Source organism: Trichosurus vulpecula, chromosome 1 (assembly GCF_011100635.1).
Source record: "Trichosurus vulpecula isolate mTriVul1 chromosome 1, mTriVul1.pri, whole genome shotgun sequence".
Taxonomy (NCBI): Eukaryota; Metazoa; Chordata; class Mammalia; order Diprotodontia; family Phalangeridae; genus Trichosurus; species Trichosurus vulpecula.
The window spans coordinates 73318935-73335691 of NC_050573.1; the positions used below are offsets into that span (position 1 = coordinate 73318935).

At 52.4% G+C, this 16757-nt stretch overlaps 1 protein-coding gene and 1 pseudogene across 3 annotated transcripts; both read right to left on the minus strand.

Annotated features, from left to right (window-relative positions):
* Nucleotides 1–604: 604 nt before the first annotated feature.
* LOC118846785 lies at nucleotides 605–4345 on the minus strand (annotated as a pseudogene).
* A 2177-nt stretch (nucleotides 4346–6522) lies between these two features.
* Nucleotides 6523–15747, minus strand: SLC25A23 (solute carrier family 25 member 23). 3 transcript variants are annotated; one of them, XM_036755510.1, is made up of 10 exons: nucleotides 15182–15747; nucleotides 12789–12915; nucleotides 11930–12017; nucleotides 11488–11599; nucleotides 10623–10781; nucleotides 10271–10423; nucleotides 9895–10002; nucleotides 9147–9314; nucleotides 8801–8951; nucleotides 6523–7849 (listed from the first exon to the last, which is right to left on the minus strand). In XM_036755510.1, exons 1-10 carry the CDS (start codon nucleotides 15353–15355, stop codon nucleotides 7665–7667), a joined length of 1425 nt encoding a protein of 474 aa, XP_036611405.1. In that variant the 5' UTR covers nucleotides 15356–15747; the 3' UTR covers nucleotides 6523–7664. The 3 variants fall into 3 exon arrangements, with proteins under 3 accessions (XP_036611405.1, XP_036611401.1, XP_036611409.1); XM_036755506.1 differs by having other exon boundaries at nucleotides 7524–7849; nucleotides 9147–9341; nucleotides 15182–15476; XM_036755514.1 differs by lacking the exon at nucleotides 10623–10781 and having other exon boundaries at nucleotides 7524–7849; nucleotides 15182–15476.
* Nucleotides 15748–16757: the final 1010 nt, after the last annotated feature.

Here is a 16757-nt window from a genome sequence, read left to right on the forward strand (position 1 = left end):
ACTAACCTTCTCTGTTGTCTTTGGTGTTTGTGGGTTGAGAAGTCTGGTAACTGCCACAGCTCTGATTCAGGGTGCTAGGGCTTGTTCTGCCCAGCTCCTTGTCTGGTTGGTCCTGTCTCTGACCACACTGGGCTCAACTCCCCTCCACTACCAGCTCCGTGCACAACAGACCTTACTCAGCAACCATCCAGGCTGTCTTGAGCTGGACCCCTGCTTCCCTCTGCTATTTTGTGGGTCCTGCAGTTCTAGAATTTGTTCAGAGCCATTTTTTATACGTTTTTGGAGGGACCTGGTAGGGAGTTCACTCAAGTCCCTGCTTTCCAACCGCCATCTTGGCTCCTTTATGACCCCTTTTTCTGTCTTCTCCAAAAATCTGAATCTGGGCCTGGGGAAAACCCATCCAGCCCCCTGGGAAGACTTGGGAAATGGGCCTCATTCTAGAGTCCTTCCTGCCTTTCCTGCTCCAGGGCTAAGAGCATTGGAAAGGCCTCTGAGCCGACCTGAAATGCCTAGCATGTCCTTGGCCTGACTCTGACAGGCTCCCTGGGTGGGGTACCTGAACCTTTAAATCCTCTCCAGCCCCTGCTGGGGGCTCTCTGGTCCTCTAACCCTCCAGAAAAGAGGGAAGCCTACTTAACTACCCCCAGAGCACTCTTCATGGCTTCATACACCATATAGCTGATGTACACTGCTGGCAGCACCTTCAGGAGGGTGGGAGTCACCCCCCCGGTACAGGCCAGCCATGCCCTGCTGGGTTAGGATCTTCGCAAAGACACCTCGCATGGTGGGATTTGAGCCCTTCACAGTGTCTGTGAAAGTATAGGAGAAGGGGTAGCATCAGTATCAGAGCAAGAAAGCCAAGTACAGTCAGGGGCCCCTTCTCTGTCTCCCACCAAGGGAACAAGTGGAAATGGGGTTTGATTAGCAGGGCCCCAAGATGTGGCCAATCTGCAGCAAGGGGGAAATGAAAGCAATCTCATCTCTACTCTCAAGCGTTTCCTGTCTGTGACCTAGTTTGGAAGTCCAATAGGCTTCTAGCCATCCCTTCCACAATTCTGTTATCTTGGACCCCCAGCTTCCTTCTGACATTGGAGGGATCTCAAATCCCTTTCTACAACACAGATGTGTTGGGCCTCCGGTACAAAATGGAATTTTGAAAAAGTGGATATTTTAATGGTGGGGAGCTAGAGATTAAAGTAGAGGGTGTCTTACCTTGAGCCTGCATCCTCGTCCGCACCAGTGTCAGGGGGTAGCTGGCCATCTGGCCACAGGTGCTGGACAGTGTGATGGACAACAGGCCAATGGTCCCACTGGGATTGTTTGACTCAAACCCTAAGTTGACCCAGACCCATTTGAGCGACTATAAGGAGGGGAAAAAGTAGAGGGGGGCGGTGTTGGGCCAAAAGATTTCTGTGTCATTGAGAGCCCCCCTGCTTTCTAAGCCCTTCCCCTTGCCCTCAAGGAACCCCCATCCCTTCACTGAGACCCCACTCCCTCAGTGATTCTCTGTCGCATTGCTGAGAGACTCAGCGCAGCCTATGCCCTACAGTCCCTGACCTCATAGACGGCCAAGTCGGTGCAGGCATAGGGCAAAATACCTAGCATGTTGGGCAAGTAGCCCCAATAGAAGGCTCAGGCTCCCTCGTGCCTTAGGATCTGGTGTGCACAGTCCAGCAGCCCTTTGTACTGGCCCGTCCTCCGGAGCATCAGCCGGGTCTTCAGCACCTGCAGTTGGAGTCAAAGGATCTGGGTGTGAATTCATGCTCTGCACTTACCAGCTGTGCTCTTCTGGGTGAGTGCCTTCATCTTGCTGACCCTCAGTTTCCTCATCTGTAAAATATTCAGGTTGGACTAGACAGTTTCTAACATTTATTCCAGCTCTAAATCTCATGTTTCTATGAGGTGCCTGGGCCTGGAGAATGTCCTGGAGGAACAGGAGGGGTTGGACATGAGACTTGGAAGGAATTGGACATCTTTGCCCCAGCCTTGTCAGGTGAAGCCCCAGAGAAATTGGCCTGGTCTGAAAGACTCTGGGGGAAATGGGTGCCAGGCATCCTGTCCCCCAGCTAGTCCCATCCTGCCTAATTTGATAGAGTCAGTCATAGATTAGGAGCTCACCTCCATGGGGTTGATGAGAGTCTGGGAGATGGTCACCGCCAGGGAGCTAGCCAGGATTTTTTTCAGGAAAGGTTTGTGGGGTTTTCTGGTTGCAGAAGGAAGTCTTAAACTGTGGGAAGAGAAGTGACAGGAGAAGAGGTGGAAAGGGAAAAGCCAATAGTTCTGTCCCTACCCTCAAACCTTCTCCCAATTCCTTCTAGGGGGATGGTATTTTCTGCCTCTCAGGGTCCTCCAGCCCATGACCATGAGCCTTAGTCTATCTGCTGACCTACACATTGAGGCCAGATGGTCTGACTGCTTTACTGGCTCAAAAGCCTCAGTTTTAAGGTAGGGGGAGGAGGGAGGCTGCCATCACCCACAAGTATGTACCACCAGTCTCTTTGTGAAGAAGGGTTCCGGGCTGGAGGAAGGGCAGGCTGTGCTACAGGGCCATGGACCAGAGTAGGGGTTGTCGAGGCCACAGGTGGTCCTCTACAGCCTCCACTTTGGCCCTCTGACTGACTCCACATGTGGCCTTGAGGCTGCAGCTTCTCCACACCTGGTCTAGACTCTGGGACCAATCCTCTGCTCTTTCCTGCCCATGATGTTGACTCAGGCACAATAATTCCCAGTTATAATTGTGCCCCAGGGATGGTAAGTTACGCACAGAGGGATTTCACCCAGGCCAATGCTGAAGCCCCCTCCGAACCCTCTCTCCCCAACCCCTCCCAAATAAAGACACCACATGGGCTGGTCCTGGGGACTTAGAAAAATGTATTCATTTGTTTCCCTTTGAAATGGTACACAAACAGGCAGAGAGATTGTGGGTGGGGGTGAGGGAGCATGAGTAGGGGAAGAGGGACCTTTGATACTGCTTCTCCTTTTGCTCCTTTAACCCCCCCAAAAGGCTGGACAGAAGAAATGGTAGAAGGGCACCTCAGGTGAAATGAACATGTTGTGGGTACTATTGGACAGGGGATGATAAAAAGGGTGAGCACTCGGAGGGCTGTTAGAAAGAGGGGTGTAGGACGAGGTTCAGAGTCACAGTCGGGGTTGAGTAAAGGATAGTACACACATGAGGTTGAGGGTGAGTGACTGGGCCTGGATCAGAAACAAGGTGAGAGTTAGGATAAAAATAAGATTGGGAGTGATGGTCAGAAGTTGGGTCAGGTGCAGATCTGGGGTCTAGAACAGGTGAAAGTGTAGTTCAGGGTCTGTGTAAGAGGGTGGGCCCAGGTCAGGGTCAGAGTCCAGCTCTTGAGAGGGGATGTGGGTATAGCCTCAGTCTCTCCTCCCACCTGCTCAAAGACGGAGAACTTGATGGCATACTCGGGGACAATCTTGAGCACATTGATGCCATTTCCCCACCACAGGGAGCTGATTCCACCTTCTTGGATCATGCTCCGCATGCCCCCCAGCAAATTCATGATATTTGTTTTGGAGGCATAGACCTGAGTACACAGGGAGAGAATGTCCCCATCCCTGTGCTCAGTCCCTGGCCCATCCCCATCCCTAATCAGTTCTTATGCCCACCCTTCATCACCCATCCCATCCACATTACTATGCTGCCCTCATCCCTGTTCTCCAGCCTTGCCCCCAGACCAGTCCCTGTATGTATCCCTGGCCTATGCCTGTCTGTACCTGCATGAAGACTTTAGCCCTGTCCAGCGGGGCTGTCCCAGTTCGTGACACAGCACCGGCCACAGCCCCTGAGACCAGGAACTTCCACCAGACTGCTTTGTTGGTCTCCTGCAACACTTCTGCCGGGACCATCAGCTGTTCACCAGTGTCCAGCACCTGGTTGGACCAAGTGCCAGGGTCTCCATAAACCGGATCGATACCCCAACCCAGAAAAATCTGCCCCCTGGACTTTAATCACTGGGGTTGAGAGGACCTTGATTGGTTATCTCCTCAGTGATGGCCTCTTCTAGGATGCATTTTTGGATTGAGATGTAAAGCTGGGCCCTGGCCCCTGCTCTGCCATCATCTCCCAAGCTCTATACATTCCCATGAGTCCTTGTTTTCCCAATGGGACCTAGCCAGGCAGCTAGACACTGTTTGTCCCTAGAAGATGTCTACAGAGAAGGCATGGGCAATGTGACCTTTGCCCCCACTCCCACCTCAGGAATGGGTGGCCTTGGAGATCCCCCATCTGGACTTGGCCCTGTGAGTTCAGCTGCTGTTTCTCCTGGTGGTGGTAGCAAAAGTTCTGGATGTAAGAGTTAGGAGTCCTGTCATGGGAGTCCATGATGTCGGGGAAAGGAGGGGGAGGAGAGGATTGGGACAGTAGGTTTCCTTCCAAGGCTTTAGTTTGCTGCCGCTTGGCTACTCTGAAGCACAGGAAATGAGGGATCCCCAGGAACCTTGGCCCTTTCCCTGGGGAGGAGGCATGATGTCACAGACTCATTGATGAAGTCATCAGGTACTGTTACCCTGGGGACTGGTATGACATCAAACTTGGGGGAGTGAAATTTCCCAAAGTTACAGACCTACAGAGTGTTTGAGGTGGGAAGACTCTTAGAAAAAAAGTCAGTCCAACTTCACTATTATTTTTATTAATAAAATTTAATAATCCTATCAATAAATTATATATATATTTTGAAGGGGGCAAGGCAGGGCAATTGGGGTTAAGTGACTTGCCCAAGGTCACCCAGCTAGTAAGTGGGTCAAGTGTCTGAGGCTGGCTTTGAACTCAGGTCCTCCTGATTTCAGGCCTGGTGCTCTTCTCACTGTGCCACTTAGCTGCCCCTCCTATCAATAAGTTATATTACTAAAATTCTATAAGCCTCTTGGGCCGGCCCAGATGATCATAAATGTTTTTCCTTTCCCTTCAAAATGGGTCATACGTTGTTGATAATAGTTCAGGTTTAGTACTTTAATATTTACAAAGCACTTTTCTCATGATAACCCTGTGAGGCAGGTGCTGCAGGCACTAGTATTCCCATTCCACAGAAGAAGAAACTGAGGCTTAGGGAAGTTAAATGGCTTGCCCAGATTTGCCCAACTGGTAAGAGCCAAGTGACAATTTGAACTTGAACTTCTATTTCCTAACTCAAAAGCTTGGTGCCACTTACACAAGATATCACTGACTTCTAGAAGGGTCTTTAGAGATCACCTAGAAAGGTTCTTAGCATTTTTGTGTGTCCTGAAACACCACCTCGTCTCCCCTCCCAGCCTTGACTGTCAGTCTGATGAAGCCTAAGGACCCGTTCTCAGAATCATGTTTTTAAATGCATAAAATGAAATGCACAGAATTACAAAGGAAACCAATTATACTGGAATAGTTATCAAAACATTGTTTAAAAGCCAAATTAATGAATACTCTGAAATCTATCCAAGGACCCCAGAGGTCCATGAACCATAGATTAAGAACCACTGGTTTTGCCCAACCCCTTTATTTTATAGGTGAGGAAACAGAGGTTTATCTGACCTCACCCAACTAGGAAGCATAATCTGAGATTTAAACCCAGGTCTAATCTTGTAGAGCAGTAAAAAGTACTGACTTGAAATCCAAAGACCTGGGTTTAAGTCTTTCCTTCTAAATCACTGTATGACCTTCCTCAAGAATATTCTTTTCTGACTCTGACCCTCAGTTTCCTCGTCTTTGAGGAAGCATGACCACTGAGATCCTTTCTAAGCAAGACATTCTTTGAGTCTCTGACCTGTAGTTCAGGGGTCCATAAATGATGAGTAAATGTGGCCCGGCAGTGCGAGGGACCTATCTGCCACATATATATGGTGCTCTCCTAGCATTTTGTGGCATTTTCATGTTTCTGCTTCACACACACACCTGCTTCCCAAAGGTAGAGATTGGAAGCCCCTCTACTTTTTATCTATGTTCCAGGGCAGAACAATTAGGGCCAGGTAACTGGGGTTTGGGATGCCAACATCTAGGGGGATGGTGTTTTCTGCCTCTCAGCATCCTCCAGCCCATGACCATGAGCCTTAGTCTATCTGCTGACCTACACATTGAGGCCAGATGGTCTGACTGCTTTACTGGCTCAAAAGCCTCAGTTCTAAGGTAGGGGGAGGAGGGAGGCTGCCATTACCCACAAGTATGTACCACTAGCCTCTTCCTGAAGAAGGGTTCTGGGCTGGAGGAATGGTAGGCGGTGCTACAGGGCCATGGACCAGAGTAGGGGTTGTCGAGGCCACAGGTGGTCCTCTACAGCCTCCACTTTGGCCCTCTGACTGACTCCACATGTGGCCTTGAGGCTGCAGCTTCCCCACACCTGGTCTAGACTCTGGGACCAATCCTCTGCTCTTTCTTGCCCATGATGTTGCCTGAGGCAAAATAATTCCTAGTTATAATTCTGTCCTGGGGATGGTAAGTTATGCACAGAGGGGTTTCACGCAGGCCAATGCTGAAGCCCCCTCTAAATCCTCTCTCCCCAACCCCTCCCAAATAAAGACACCACACGGGCTGGCCCTGGGGACTTAGAAAAATGTATTCATTTGTTTCCCTTTGAAATGGTACACAAACAGGCAGAGAGATTTTGGGTGGGTGGGGGTGAGGCAGCATGAGTAGGGGAAGAGGGACCTTTGGATACTGCTTCTCCATAAGTACTAGATTCTCCACTTTCACAGAGAGGAGACCTTTTAATACCTTGATTCCCAGATCTCATCTCCACCCCTAACCTCAGAATCCACCTATAAAAAGTAGATTCCTTGGAGCATGGGGAAAGGTGTGGAGAGTGTGTGTGGAGGGGAGGATAGGGGAACCAGCTGGGGGTGGGAAGAAGAGCTGTTCCTTACCCCTATAGAAAAATAGACCTGGGTTGGGTGATTTTAAGACTTCTTTCTATCTTCCTGCACAATTGGAATGTGTGTGTTTGGAGGATGCTGGAGGGAGGGGTGTGGATCTAAGTATGGCTCAGCAGGAGGTCCTAGCCCTGTCTTGGGGTCCCTTTTCAGCCCTGTTCAAACTCATCTCCTACTTAAGGCTGAGGAATGGGAAAAGAGGTGAAGAAAAGGGGATCTGAGAGAAACCAGTAGAGGGTTCATCCTCAGCTCTGGGTTTCTGGAGGGCCTGTGCCTGGGGCCAAGGGGTCCCCTTCCTCTAGCTGGGAGTGGCTAGTGTGTCTTCCCCGTACTGCATTCCCCCTCAGATGTGTTGGGCTAATCTGTCTGTGGTGATGGGAAGAGTCAGGGCTGGAACACAACAGTGTCACTACCATGGAGGGGGGATGGGGGAGTCAGGGGATGGAGGGGAAAGGTCCAGGGAATTTGCACTGCCCATTGGGGAACCAGTGGTGCTGCAGTGCAGGGGTATGGGGAGAAGACCAGATCATTCCCAAGTCAGTGCAGCAGGTAGGTAAGGGTGAAGTGCCACCACCATTCCCACCTCCACCAGAAGTTGGTAATCCAGTGTCAGTGGCATGCAGGGCAGATCCTGGGACAGGTTCTTCTAGTGATCCAGTGTCAGTGACCAGGTGGGGGTAGATCAGCTGGTTGCAGGCTCCAGAAGCAGCCAAGAAATCTGGCACAGGGGGTTGATCTTATCACCAGGATCCAGAAGAGAAGGGATAGGATCCAGCAGAGAGGGGAAGGGGGGAACCCCCAGCCCCTCACCTTGTCGTAACCCCCAGGGCCTGTTTCATGTTCTCATAGACGACATAGGAGATGCTGACAGCTGGAATCACTTTCATGAAATTGGGGGCAATGCCTCGGTACAGGCCCCATACCCCCTCTCGGGAAAGGATGTGGCGGAAGAGGCCCAGCATGGTGAGCTGTGGGGCACCCTCGATGGAAGCTGGGAGAGGCAATGTAAGTGCAGCAGTCAGATTCTGATCTGGGGTTCAGGTCCAATCCCTCCCTGACCTTCCTTTGGGCCAGACTCTGCGACTTGGGGGTAGTATTCATGCTGCAGCCTTAGATGGAGGGAGGTTAGACTCAAGTCATGGCCTAACAGACTCAGAGCAGCAGCTAGGCCCAGGGGGACAGATACCCCATCAAGAAGACCCAGAAACCACAGATGGACCCAGTGAGCTGCTAGGTTCCTATCTGGCCCTCAATAATCCTCCATTAGTTGTGCCTACAGGGAAAGGTTGAAAATGGGGTGGACGCATTGCTCTGAGAAAAGGAAACCTCAGGGTGATTCACCATGTAAGTGTAGGCACAAGTAGATAATCTAAAAACACAAACCCATAATAACTATTCTCACAAAACTAAGAAGCCTAAAACTAGGAACATATGGATAACCCCCAAACCCAAATCCCACAACAACAGTGAAAATAAACCCACAGACAATCCCCAAACACCAGCTACTAAAGAGTCTGGAAACAGAACAAAGCAGTTGTGAGAGCCCTGCTGCCCTTTGGCTCTGCCCATGCTGCCTTATGGAGCCCCAGTGGTTCTACCAGATTTTGTTTTTCTTTACCCTGTTGACTCTTGGGCACCAGGAGCACTCAGTGGGGGGAAAGCAGAATGGAGGGGCCAGAATGATATTCCACAGTCAGGATGAAGGCACCTCCAGGAGAACCGGGAACCTATTGACTTCCTCCTGCCCGGGCTTCCACCTAGTCTTTTCCAGGACTCAGACTTGCAAAAAGCAACTGAGAGATCAGTCTACAGCTCTTATATTATAACTATGGTTCTCTGGCCCTGGGAGGTAAGAAGTCAACCCTGGCCCCAGGGTGGGTGAGTCCTCTGTCAGTCCTTCCTCCTCACTCTTCCTCCCTCCCTCCCTTCAGGCCTCACTCACCCTGGGCTTGCATTCGAGTTCGGACCAGAGCCAAGGGATAGCTGGCGATCTGGCCGCAGGTACTGGAAATGGTGCCGCAGGCCAAGAGGATGAGGATCCCTGGGTCAGCTGAGTGGTGGCTGTCCTGCTGGAGCCACTTGTTCTTCAGGGTCTGGAGGAGGAGGACCCAGAGCTGGGGATCTCAAAGCGCCTTTACAGCCCAATTCATGGGCCTTCCCTGGGAGTTATGTCTTCCTGTGCTACTGGAGGATAAATTGAGGCAGCATTGAGCCCTGAGGGGGATAGCGAGGGGGTCCTTGGCTGAGGGGAGGTCCGGCCCCATAGAGAAGGGGAGGGACTGACTGACCTCATAGACGGCCAGGTCGATTCCTGCATATGGGATAATGCCCAAGACGTTGGGCAGGTAGCCCTTGTAGAAGGCCCTGGGCCCCTCCTGCTCTAGGATCTGGCGCGCACAATCCAGCAGTCCTTTGTACTGGCCAGTCTGACGGAGGGTTAGCCGTGTCTTCAGCACCTGCAAGGAGGCCCCAGAACAGCTATCCTGGGGCAGCTACCTTAAGATAGCTTTCTCCAGAACAAGTACACAGGGAATCTGATAATCTACCCCTGAAGGAGCCACTCCCACAACAAGTATCCCTAGAACACACATAGCACAGCTACCCCTAAGACAAATGGTCACCCCACGACAGGTACATAGGAAACAACTACCCCTAGGACAGATCCCCCAGGCCAGCTACATCCTAGGCAATCCCCTTCTTCCTTTCCAGTGGCTACCTCTAAAGTTCTGCCTGCCACACTTAGTTTCTCAAACAGATAACCCCAGCATGACTACACCCAAATGAGTTATCCCCAGAATAAGCTATAGGAGATACCCTGGAAGACTAACTACCCCCAGGGCCCTGTTGCTGTGTGGTAGCCACAGCTTGAGCTGCTATTCTGAACAAACATAGTCAGAGGCTCCAGAAGGGAAGCTGATGCCCAGACCTCCCCACCAATGCTGCGACCTCCCAGGGAGCCTGAGGCTGTTAGTGCTTCCCTGGATAGCCCTCCCTAGTGAAAAGCCCAATCCTTTCCCTGGCCTCAGTCTCTCTCACCTCCATTGGATAGATGATGGTTTGGGCTGTGGCCCCAGCCAGGGACCCTGCCACAAAGCGTTCCTGCACCCGCAGCGTCTCCTGCTGCCCCCGAATCGCCCACTTGATCTGAAGTGTTCACAGGGGATTGTCAGGATTCTGGCATCTGTGTCAACCATCCCCTTGGAGGGGCCCTCCCTCTTTCTTTCCCTGCCCAGCTCCTGGAGAGACAACGTTCTGCCAAGGGGCAGCAAGCAAGGGAACAGATACCTCTTCCCTCATGCCAATCACATATTTTCTCATGCCCATAACATGCTTCTCCACATCAATCACATTCCCACAGTCCAACCACATACTCGCTCACAGCAATCCCACACTTGCCCACATCTATACCCACCTGCTCATAGGCCATGAATTTGATGGCAGATTCAGGTGCGATCTTGAGCACATTGATGCCATTTCCTCTCCACAGAGAGCGGATGCCACCCTCTTTGACCATGTTCCGCAGTCCCCCTAGGACATTCAGCTGGTTGGTCTTGGAAGCATGAACCTGACAAGGGGAAGGCAGGGCCAACTTTAGAATCTCTCAACCCTGGCTCTCTAAAAGATTCTGGACCCAGGACCCGGGACCCAGGATTGGGATCTAAGGCCTCCATGCCTAATCGTTGGGGAATTAGGGTAGGGGAAGAAAGGATGTTCCGTGACTTTGGCTGAGGATGGGCATTATCAGGAGAAGGGTTGGCCTTCACCTGCATGAAAACCTTCAGCCGGTCAAGTGGGGCTGTGCCCGTCCGTGACACAGCCCCCGCCACAGCTCCTGCCACCAGCTGTTTCCACCACATGCCTGATAGCTTCTCCTGTTCTGAGAACTCATCTGGCACTGTCAGACATTCACCTATGTCCAGGACCTGACCAGGGGTAGGAAGAGGAATTGAGATGTGTCACTCTAGTAAGGAGAGCCTCCTCTCCTATGGGATCCATCACTTAAAAATTCCTACCCAGCAGAGCTCGCTTGAGTCCTGCCTAGGACATCTGACTCAAAAGATGTGCTAAGATCTCAATATTGGATCCTACCTAGGGATTAAATCCATCAGAGGCTACCTCAGACAGATCCTAATCAAGGAACCCTACCAGATTTTACCATCAAGTCCCAACCAAATCTCCACCACCATCCCTTGACCCAAACCTACTAGAGGATCCTGCCCAGGGATATCCTTGCCTTTGCCCCAGGTTGCAAGGAAGTAGGGAGGGGGTCTCACAATCCAGGGCCTTCCCCAGAAGTTTTGCCAGCTTGAGAGCCCTGGTACCTCTGAACTCTGTTCCTCAGTGCCCCAAGGAAACAGAGAATGGTAAATCCTCTAAGGGGATTAGGGCCTGAGGAGTCTTGGGGACAGGTGGGAGGAGGGAGGAAAGGGGAAATCTGACCTAGAATGGCTCCTTCCCTGGGCTCTAGCTGCCCTGTTTGTCCTCTCTTCTTTGGGAACCAGGGCATCTGACTTTCCAGTTTCTGGTTCTCCCCTTATTGGCAGCACTATTTTCCCCTCCCAGGGCATGACCTTGACCCTTTCCTTCTAATTGACTAGTCCCATGGCCCTGTTCCCCAAGTCAGCGCACCGTTGAGTGCTTCCAGAACTTCAGGACATCTTCCATGTTCTCCAGGGGCTGTAGCAGGAAGTGGTCTCGCCATTCTTGCCAGTCAATGGTCATTGTCCCATCACGGTCCATACTGGGAAGGGAGGGAGGGAGGGAGGGCTGGGGATTGGGAGGAGGGGGTGGATGCCAGGGTTCAGGCTGTAGGGTAGACACCTGGGTCTAGGTTGTGTATGTATGCTTGGGGATGGGGGCAGACACCTGGGTTCAGGCTAGAGGGAGACCCAGACACATGGATTCAGGCATTGTGTGTATGGGTAGGGGAAGAGACATCTTGGTCCAGGATGGTGGAAGTGGAGAAGACAACACAGGTTCAGGGTTTTTTGGGGGGAAAGGGGAGAAACTTGGCTTCAGGATGGTGTGGGTAGGGGTGTAGATGCAGGTTCTGCGTACCTAGGACACTTACCTGTGAAGAATCTTTTCAGCCTGCTGCAAAGAAATGGAAACACCCAGGGCTTGGAAGCTCTGCTGGATTTCTGAGGCATCTATATGGCCTGGGAGGGTAATAGGGGAAAGAGATTTCCATGGGTTGAATCCACTTGATCTTAAGTGAGGGGAAAGTGGGGACTGATGAGTTGGAAGACATGAGACCCACAAAAGAAAGTAGGAAGAAGGACTCTTTTCCCAGGAGCTTGGGATCAAAGTGGGAACCTAGGAGAGAGGACCTAGGAGAACAAAGGCTGGGACTGAATAGGAAGCCCATGGCCAAGATAGGATGGAGCCCTAACAGAGGACCAAAACATTTGGGTAAAGGGGGACATTGGAAGCCAATTAAAGATGAGGAAACTAGGCACAGAGAAGAGAAGGGACTTATCCAAGGTCACCTAGGGAGTGAGAAAAGATTTGAACCTAGAGTTTCCTGATGGAAAACCCTACGTTCTCTCTACTCTACCACATTGCTTCTCATATGCTGGGATTGAGGGGGAGCCATAGGTCATGACTGAGGAGAATGTGGGATTTAACAAGCTCTAGGAACTGAGGCCTGGGGCATCCCAGGAAGCAAAGAAGTAGGTGGAACCTCTGGGAAAGGAGGGAGAAAATAAAGAAAGGAGGGAAGGAGGGGCCCCAAGGGCTGTTCTCAAAATAGTCTGTGAGTCACCAGGAAGAAGCCACCCCCCTTCTTCTCTCCCCCCAGGGCTGTCACCCTGGATTGTCTGCCGCCTGAGCCCAACCAATGGCTCCCCTGAAGCTTGAGCTGGGACAGAAGGGATAGGGGCAGAGTCCCCCATATTGGAATCCTCAGCCCAGCCCAGTTTTGGCCTCACCATCCTGGTTCCGGTCCAGACTGTGGAACATGAGCAGCAGCCGTCTCTCGTGCTCCTGCAGGTAGCGGGTGAATTCCTCAAGGGTCAGGCCCCCATCTTGGTCTATGTCACCCTCCTGTAGGATATCCTGGGGTTAGGGGGAGGAGATAGTTAAGATGGGGCTTGTAGGGAAAGAAAACAGTCAACATGAGGCTCATAAAGAGGGACCTCTCTTGTCTTGTCCTTAAATCATTAGGATTTAGACATGAAAGGTAGCTTAGAGATCATCTCATTCAACCCAGTCCTTTTAAATGAGAAGACAAGTCCATCATGTGGGAGTGACTCTCCCCAGGTCACCTAGGTAGCACACGGCAGATCCAGAAAGTGATCAGGTTTTCTGACTGAATCTGTGCTTTTCCCACTGTCTCCTGTTCCTTCCAGAGCTAGAAGAATGTCACTGGGAACTGGGCCATCAGCTGGCACAGTAGACCACCCTTCTCCTCCCTCTGCTTGGGGGATGAGGGAGATTGAGGAAGCCTAAGATTAGTATACCCTAGCCTCCCCTTTCCCAGTTCCTGGGGGCCTAAACTCAGGTGTTCAAGTTCCCCAGCCCTCTCTGGATAGCTAGATTCCCCCTCTCAGAGACAGAAACAGGCCTGAGTCAAAATGACAATCATTCTCACTTCTCTGGTGGTTCAAGGTTTACAAAGTGCTTGTCTTGTTAGCTAGGGAATACTCATTTGTAGGTGAGAAAATTGACTCAGAGAGGGTAGAAATGAGGAGCAATATGTTGTAACTGAAAAGATTTCTAGTTAAAAGACCTGAGTTTGAATCCTGGCTCTGCAAATTATTACCAGAGTGGCCTTGAACAAGTCTCAGGTCCTCCAAAATCCTTGAACAACTTGGTGTTAGCTGTGTGGCCTTGAACTAATCTCTTCCACTCTGTACATATACATGGGGATGAAGCCCAGCTCATGAGAGATGCACTCCCTGGGACATCCTGCCCTTGCTTTAGCCTTTCCCAAGCAGGAAGGAGGGAGGACAGGACTGGACCCCCACCTCCAACACACACAGACACAGACACACAGACAGACACAGACACACAGATACAGACACAGACCCGCAGATACACACACACACACACACACACACACACACACACACACACTGGCCTGCATGCAAACTAGGCAGGGTGGACCAACACCCCATCCCCACCCCCACCCTCAACCAGCTCTGTGTTTACATTCCAGGCATCAGGCTCACTAAGTCCCATGACCAAAAGACTCAAGGAAGGGAAAGCCAAGTGGGCACAGCTTCCCCAGCCAACTGTGTTTTTATTAGATGGGACGGGCTCAGCTATATTCCAACAGTAGCCTGTTGAAAGGAAGGGCTAAACTCTAGGGTCTCTGGAGGCCCTTAAGAAGAGTTACATGCCCCAGGGGAGACCAGTCTCTAGATGGCACTAAAGGTTTTCCCCACCCCCCACATTTGACCCAGTTTGGAAAGGCAGCATGATATGGTGAAGAGAGTCCTGGATTTGGAGTCAAGATCTAGGTTCAAATTCCAACCTGGCAACGGATTACTTGTTTGACCTTGGACAAGCCCCTGGGTCTTAAAAATGATAACCTGTACACAACTTCTCTGGGCCTCCAACTGGGCCCCTGTAAAATGAGGAGGCTGAACTGGAATGTCTCTGAGGACCCTTCCAGCTCTATATAATATTTCTATGATGGGGTCTCTGCCTCTCAGTTGATGCTGGTTGATTCACAGATATATTGGTGTGAGTCCCCTGGGGCCACTAACTAACTGTCAGAGCTCAGCCCTTCTATCTCTTAAACACATGGCTTTCCCTCCCCTGACCTAGTGGATTCCATCAGAGGCTAGGGATGGTGATGGAGAGGACTCTATCTCCCAAGGGGTTTCTGCAGGTAGCCTAGGATTATTCCAGACTCTGATGAGAACCATGAGGAGAGACTTGTGAAATGCCAGGCTGGGGGAAGGTACTGCTTGGGAGAGAGCATTTATGGGCACCACAGTGAGTACTGCCCGGGGTCATCTGGGGCACTGCTCAGGGTCTTCCCACCTTTGGGAGACACCGGCAGGGACATGCAAAACAAGAGAAGGTAGATGGGATGACTCCAGATTCTGATGAGCACTGCCTGGTGCTAAGTTCTGTTCTATTAGGCACCACCAGGGAGATGCTAGGCTGGGGATGGACACCACCAGGAGGTGATTCTAGGCTCTGGCAGGTGCTGCTGGGGCAGACTGGTACCACTGAGAAGACATCAGGCTGGGGGAAGAGGTGGAGGACCTGTCCCATGGGTGTCTATGTAAGCTTATAGGACCTCCCCGGCTGGGAATGGGATGCCACTGACCTTTTGTTCACCTGCCCACCACCCGCAGGAGTGCCCTACCTGACCGTCGCTGTCCGGGGTCCTCGCGCCCAGCCGGGCTAGCCCTAGGCGCAGTTCGTGAATGTCCACGCGGCCATCCTTGTTGCTGTCCAGCTCATCGAAAAGGAGGCCCCATCGCTGCTGGCGCTCGGGGTCCCCGGCAGGGGGGCTGCGTCCCGGGCTGGCCTTGGCCATGGCTGCACCGTGGCTACCACCCCGTGCCTGACCCAGTGGCCGCCTGCCTCATGCCCCGGCCGGCCCGGCCCCCTGGCCCTCAGGGGAGGGGAGAGGGGGATGGAGGGAGGGAGGGAAAAGAGAGGGGGTGGCCCGGGCTCAGCTAGGGCTTAGGGGCTCCCCCTCCCCCCCCCTCCCAGCCTGCCGGCACCCAGCTGGGCCCGGCCAGGCTGGGGCTGAGGCAAGGACTGCTCCCCAGCAACAACCGTGTCCCTAGGCTAAAGCCCAGACAACCGCCCCAGGGCTGGGAGAGCTACGGAGAGGAGGGAGGCAAGGAGAGAGGCTGGCTGGCAGGCAAGCAAGCAGACAGCCTTTCGCTGCTTGTCGTCGCCGCCCGGCGGAGATCTGGCACCTCCTCCCCGCCCCCACTACCCTCACCGTTGGCTCCGTGGGAGCGGAGAGCGGGGGATGGTGAGGAGCTGAAGAACCTACACTCTTGGGTTCTGGGATACTCCCCTCCCTTCTCTAGCCACGTGGGAGCGGGTGGTGAGGAATGGGACTTTTGTACCGCCCCACCCCCACATCTTCACCCACCGGGTGATAACTCGCTACAGAAAGCGTGGGATCATGAGGGCTCGGGGGCAGGGACTCCTGGGTCCTCCCTCCCAATACAGTTGGAGCGAGATTGGGGGATGGTGAACAACTGGGTTGGATTTTGGGTCTTCTCTTCTCAGTCCCGTGGGAGCGGGGAGTGTGAGTGAGGAGACAAGTAAGGACCCAATTCTGAGATAGAACAGAGTGAGGGGTGGTGAGGGGCAGAGAGACTAGAACTCTTGGGTTCTGGGTCCTTCATTCCTCCTGCACCGGGGCATCATAGGATCATAGATTCAGAGCTGGAAGAGGCATCCGAGATCATCTAGTCACCGCGAGCAGGGGATGGTGAGGAGCTGGGTGGGAGGGAGAGATCTCTGGGTTTTGGGACCTATCCCCCTCCATCCCAGTCTGGAGGGAGTGGAGACTAGGAAGGTGAGGAGCTAGGAGGGGGAAGGATTGCTGGGCTTTGGGTTTTCTCATCACCGAAGTAGCAGAGAGATGGCTGAGGGATGGGGGTATTGTGAGGAGTGTGTGTGTGTGTGTGTGTGTGTGTGCGCGCGCGCGCGTGCAGACGCAGGCGAGGTGGGGGGAGAAGGGCTTTCAGGACCTGTAGTTTTGGCGCAGGAAACTAGGAGAGAGGCGGAAAGGACTGTTTGGGAGTCGCGAAGCAGACACGATGAGGCCAGGAGAAACCAGACCCCAGGGTTCTTTCCAAACTCGGGAAATTCGGGTGCGGGAAGAAGCTAGCAACCAACCCTGTGCCTGAATGCAATGCTATTCCAGGTGCTCTAACGTTTTGCGTGACTCAGTTTCCCACCTTCCCGGGAAT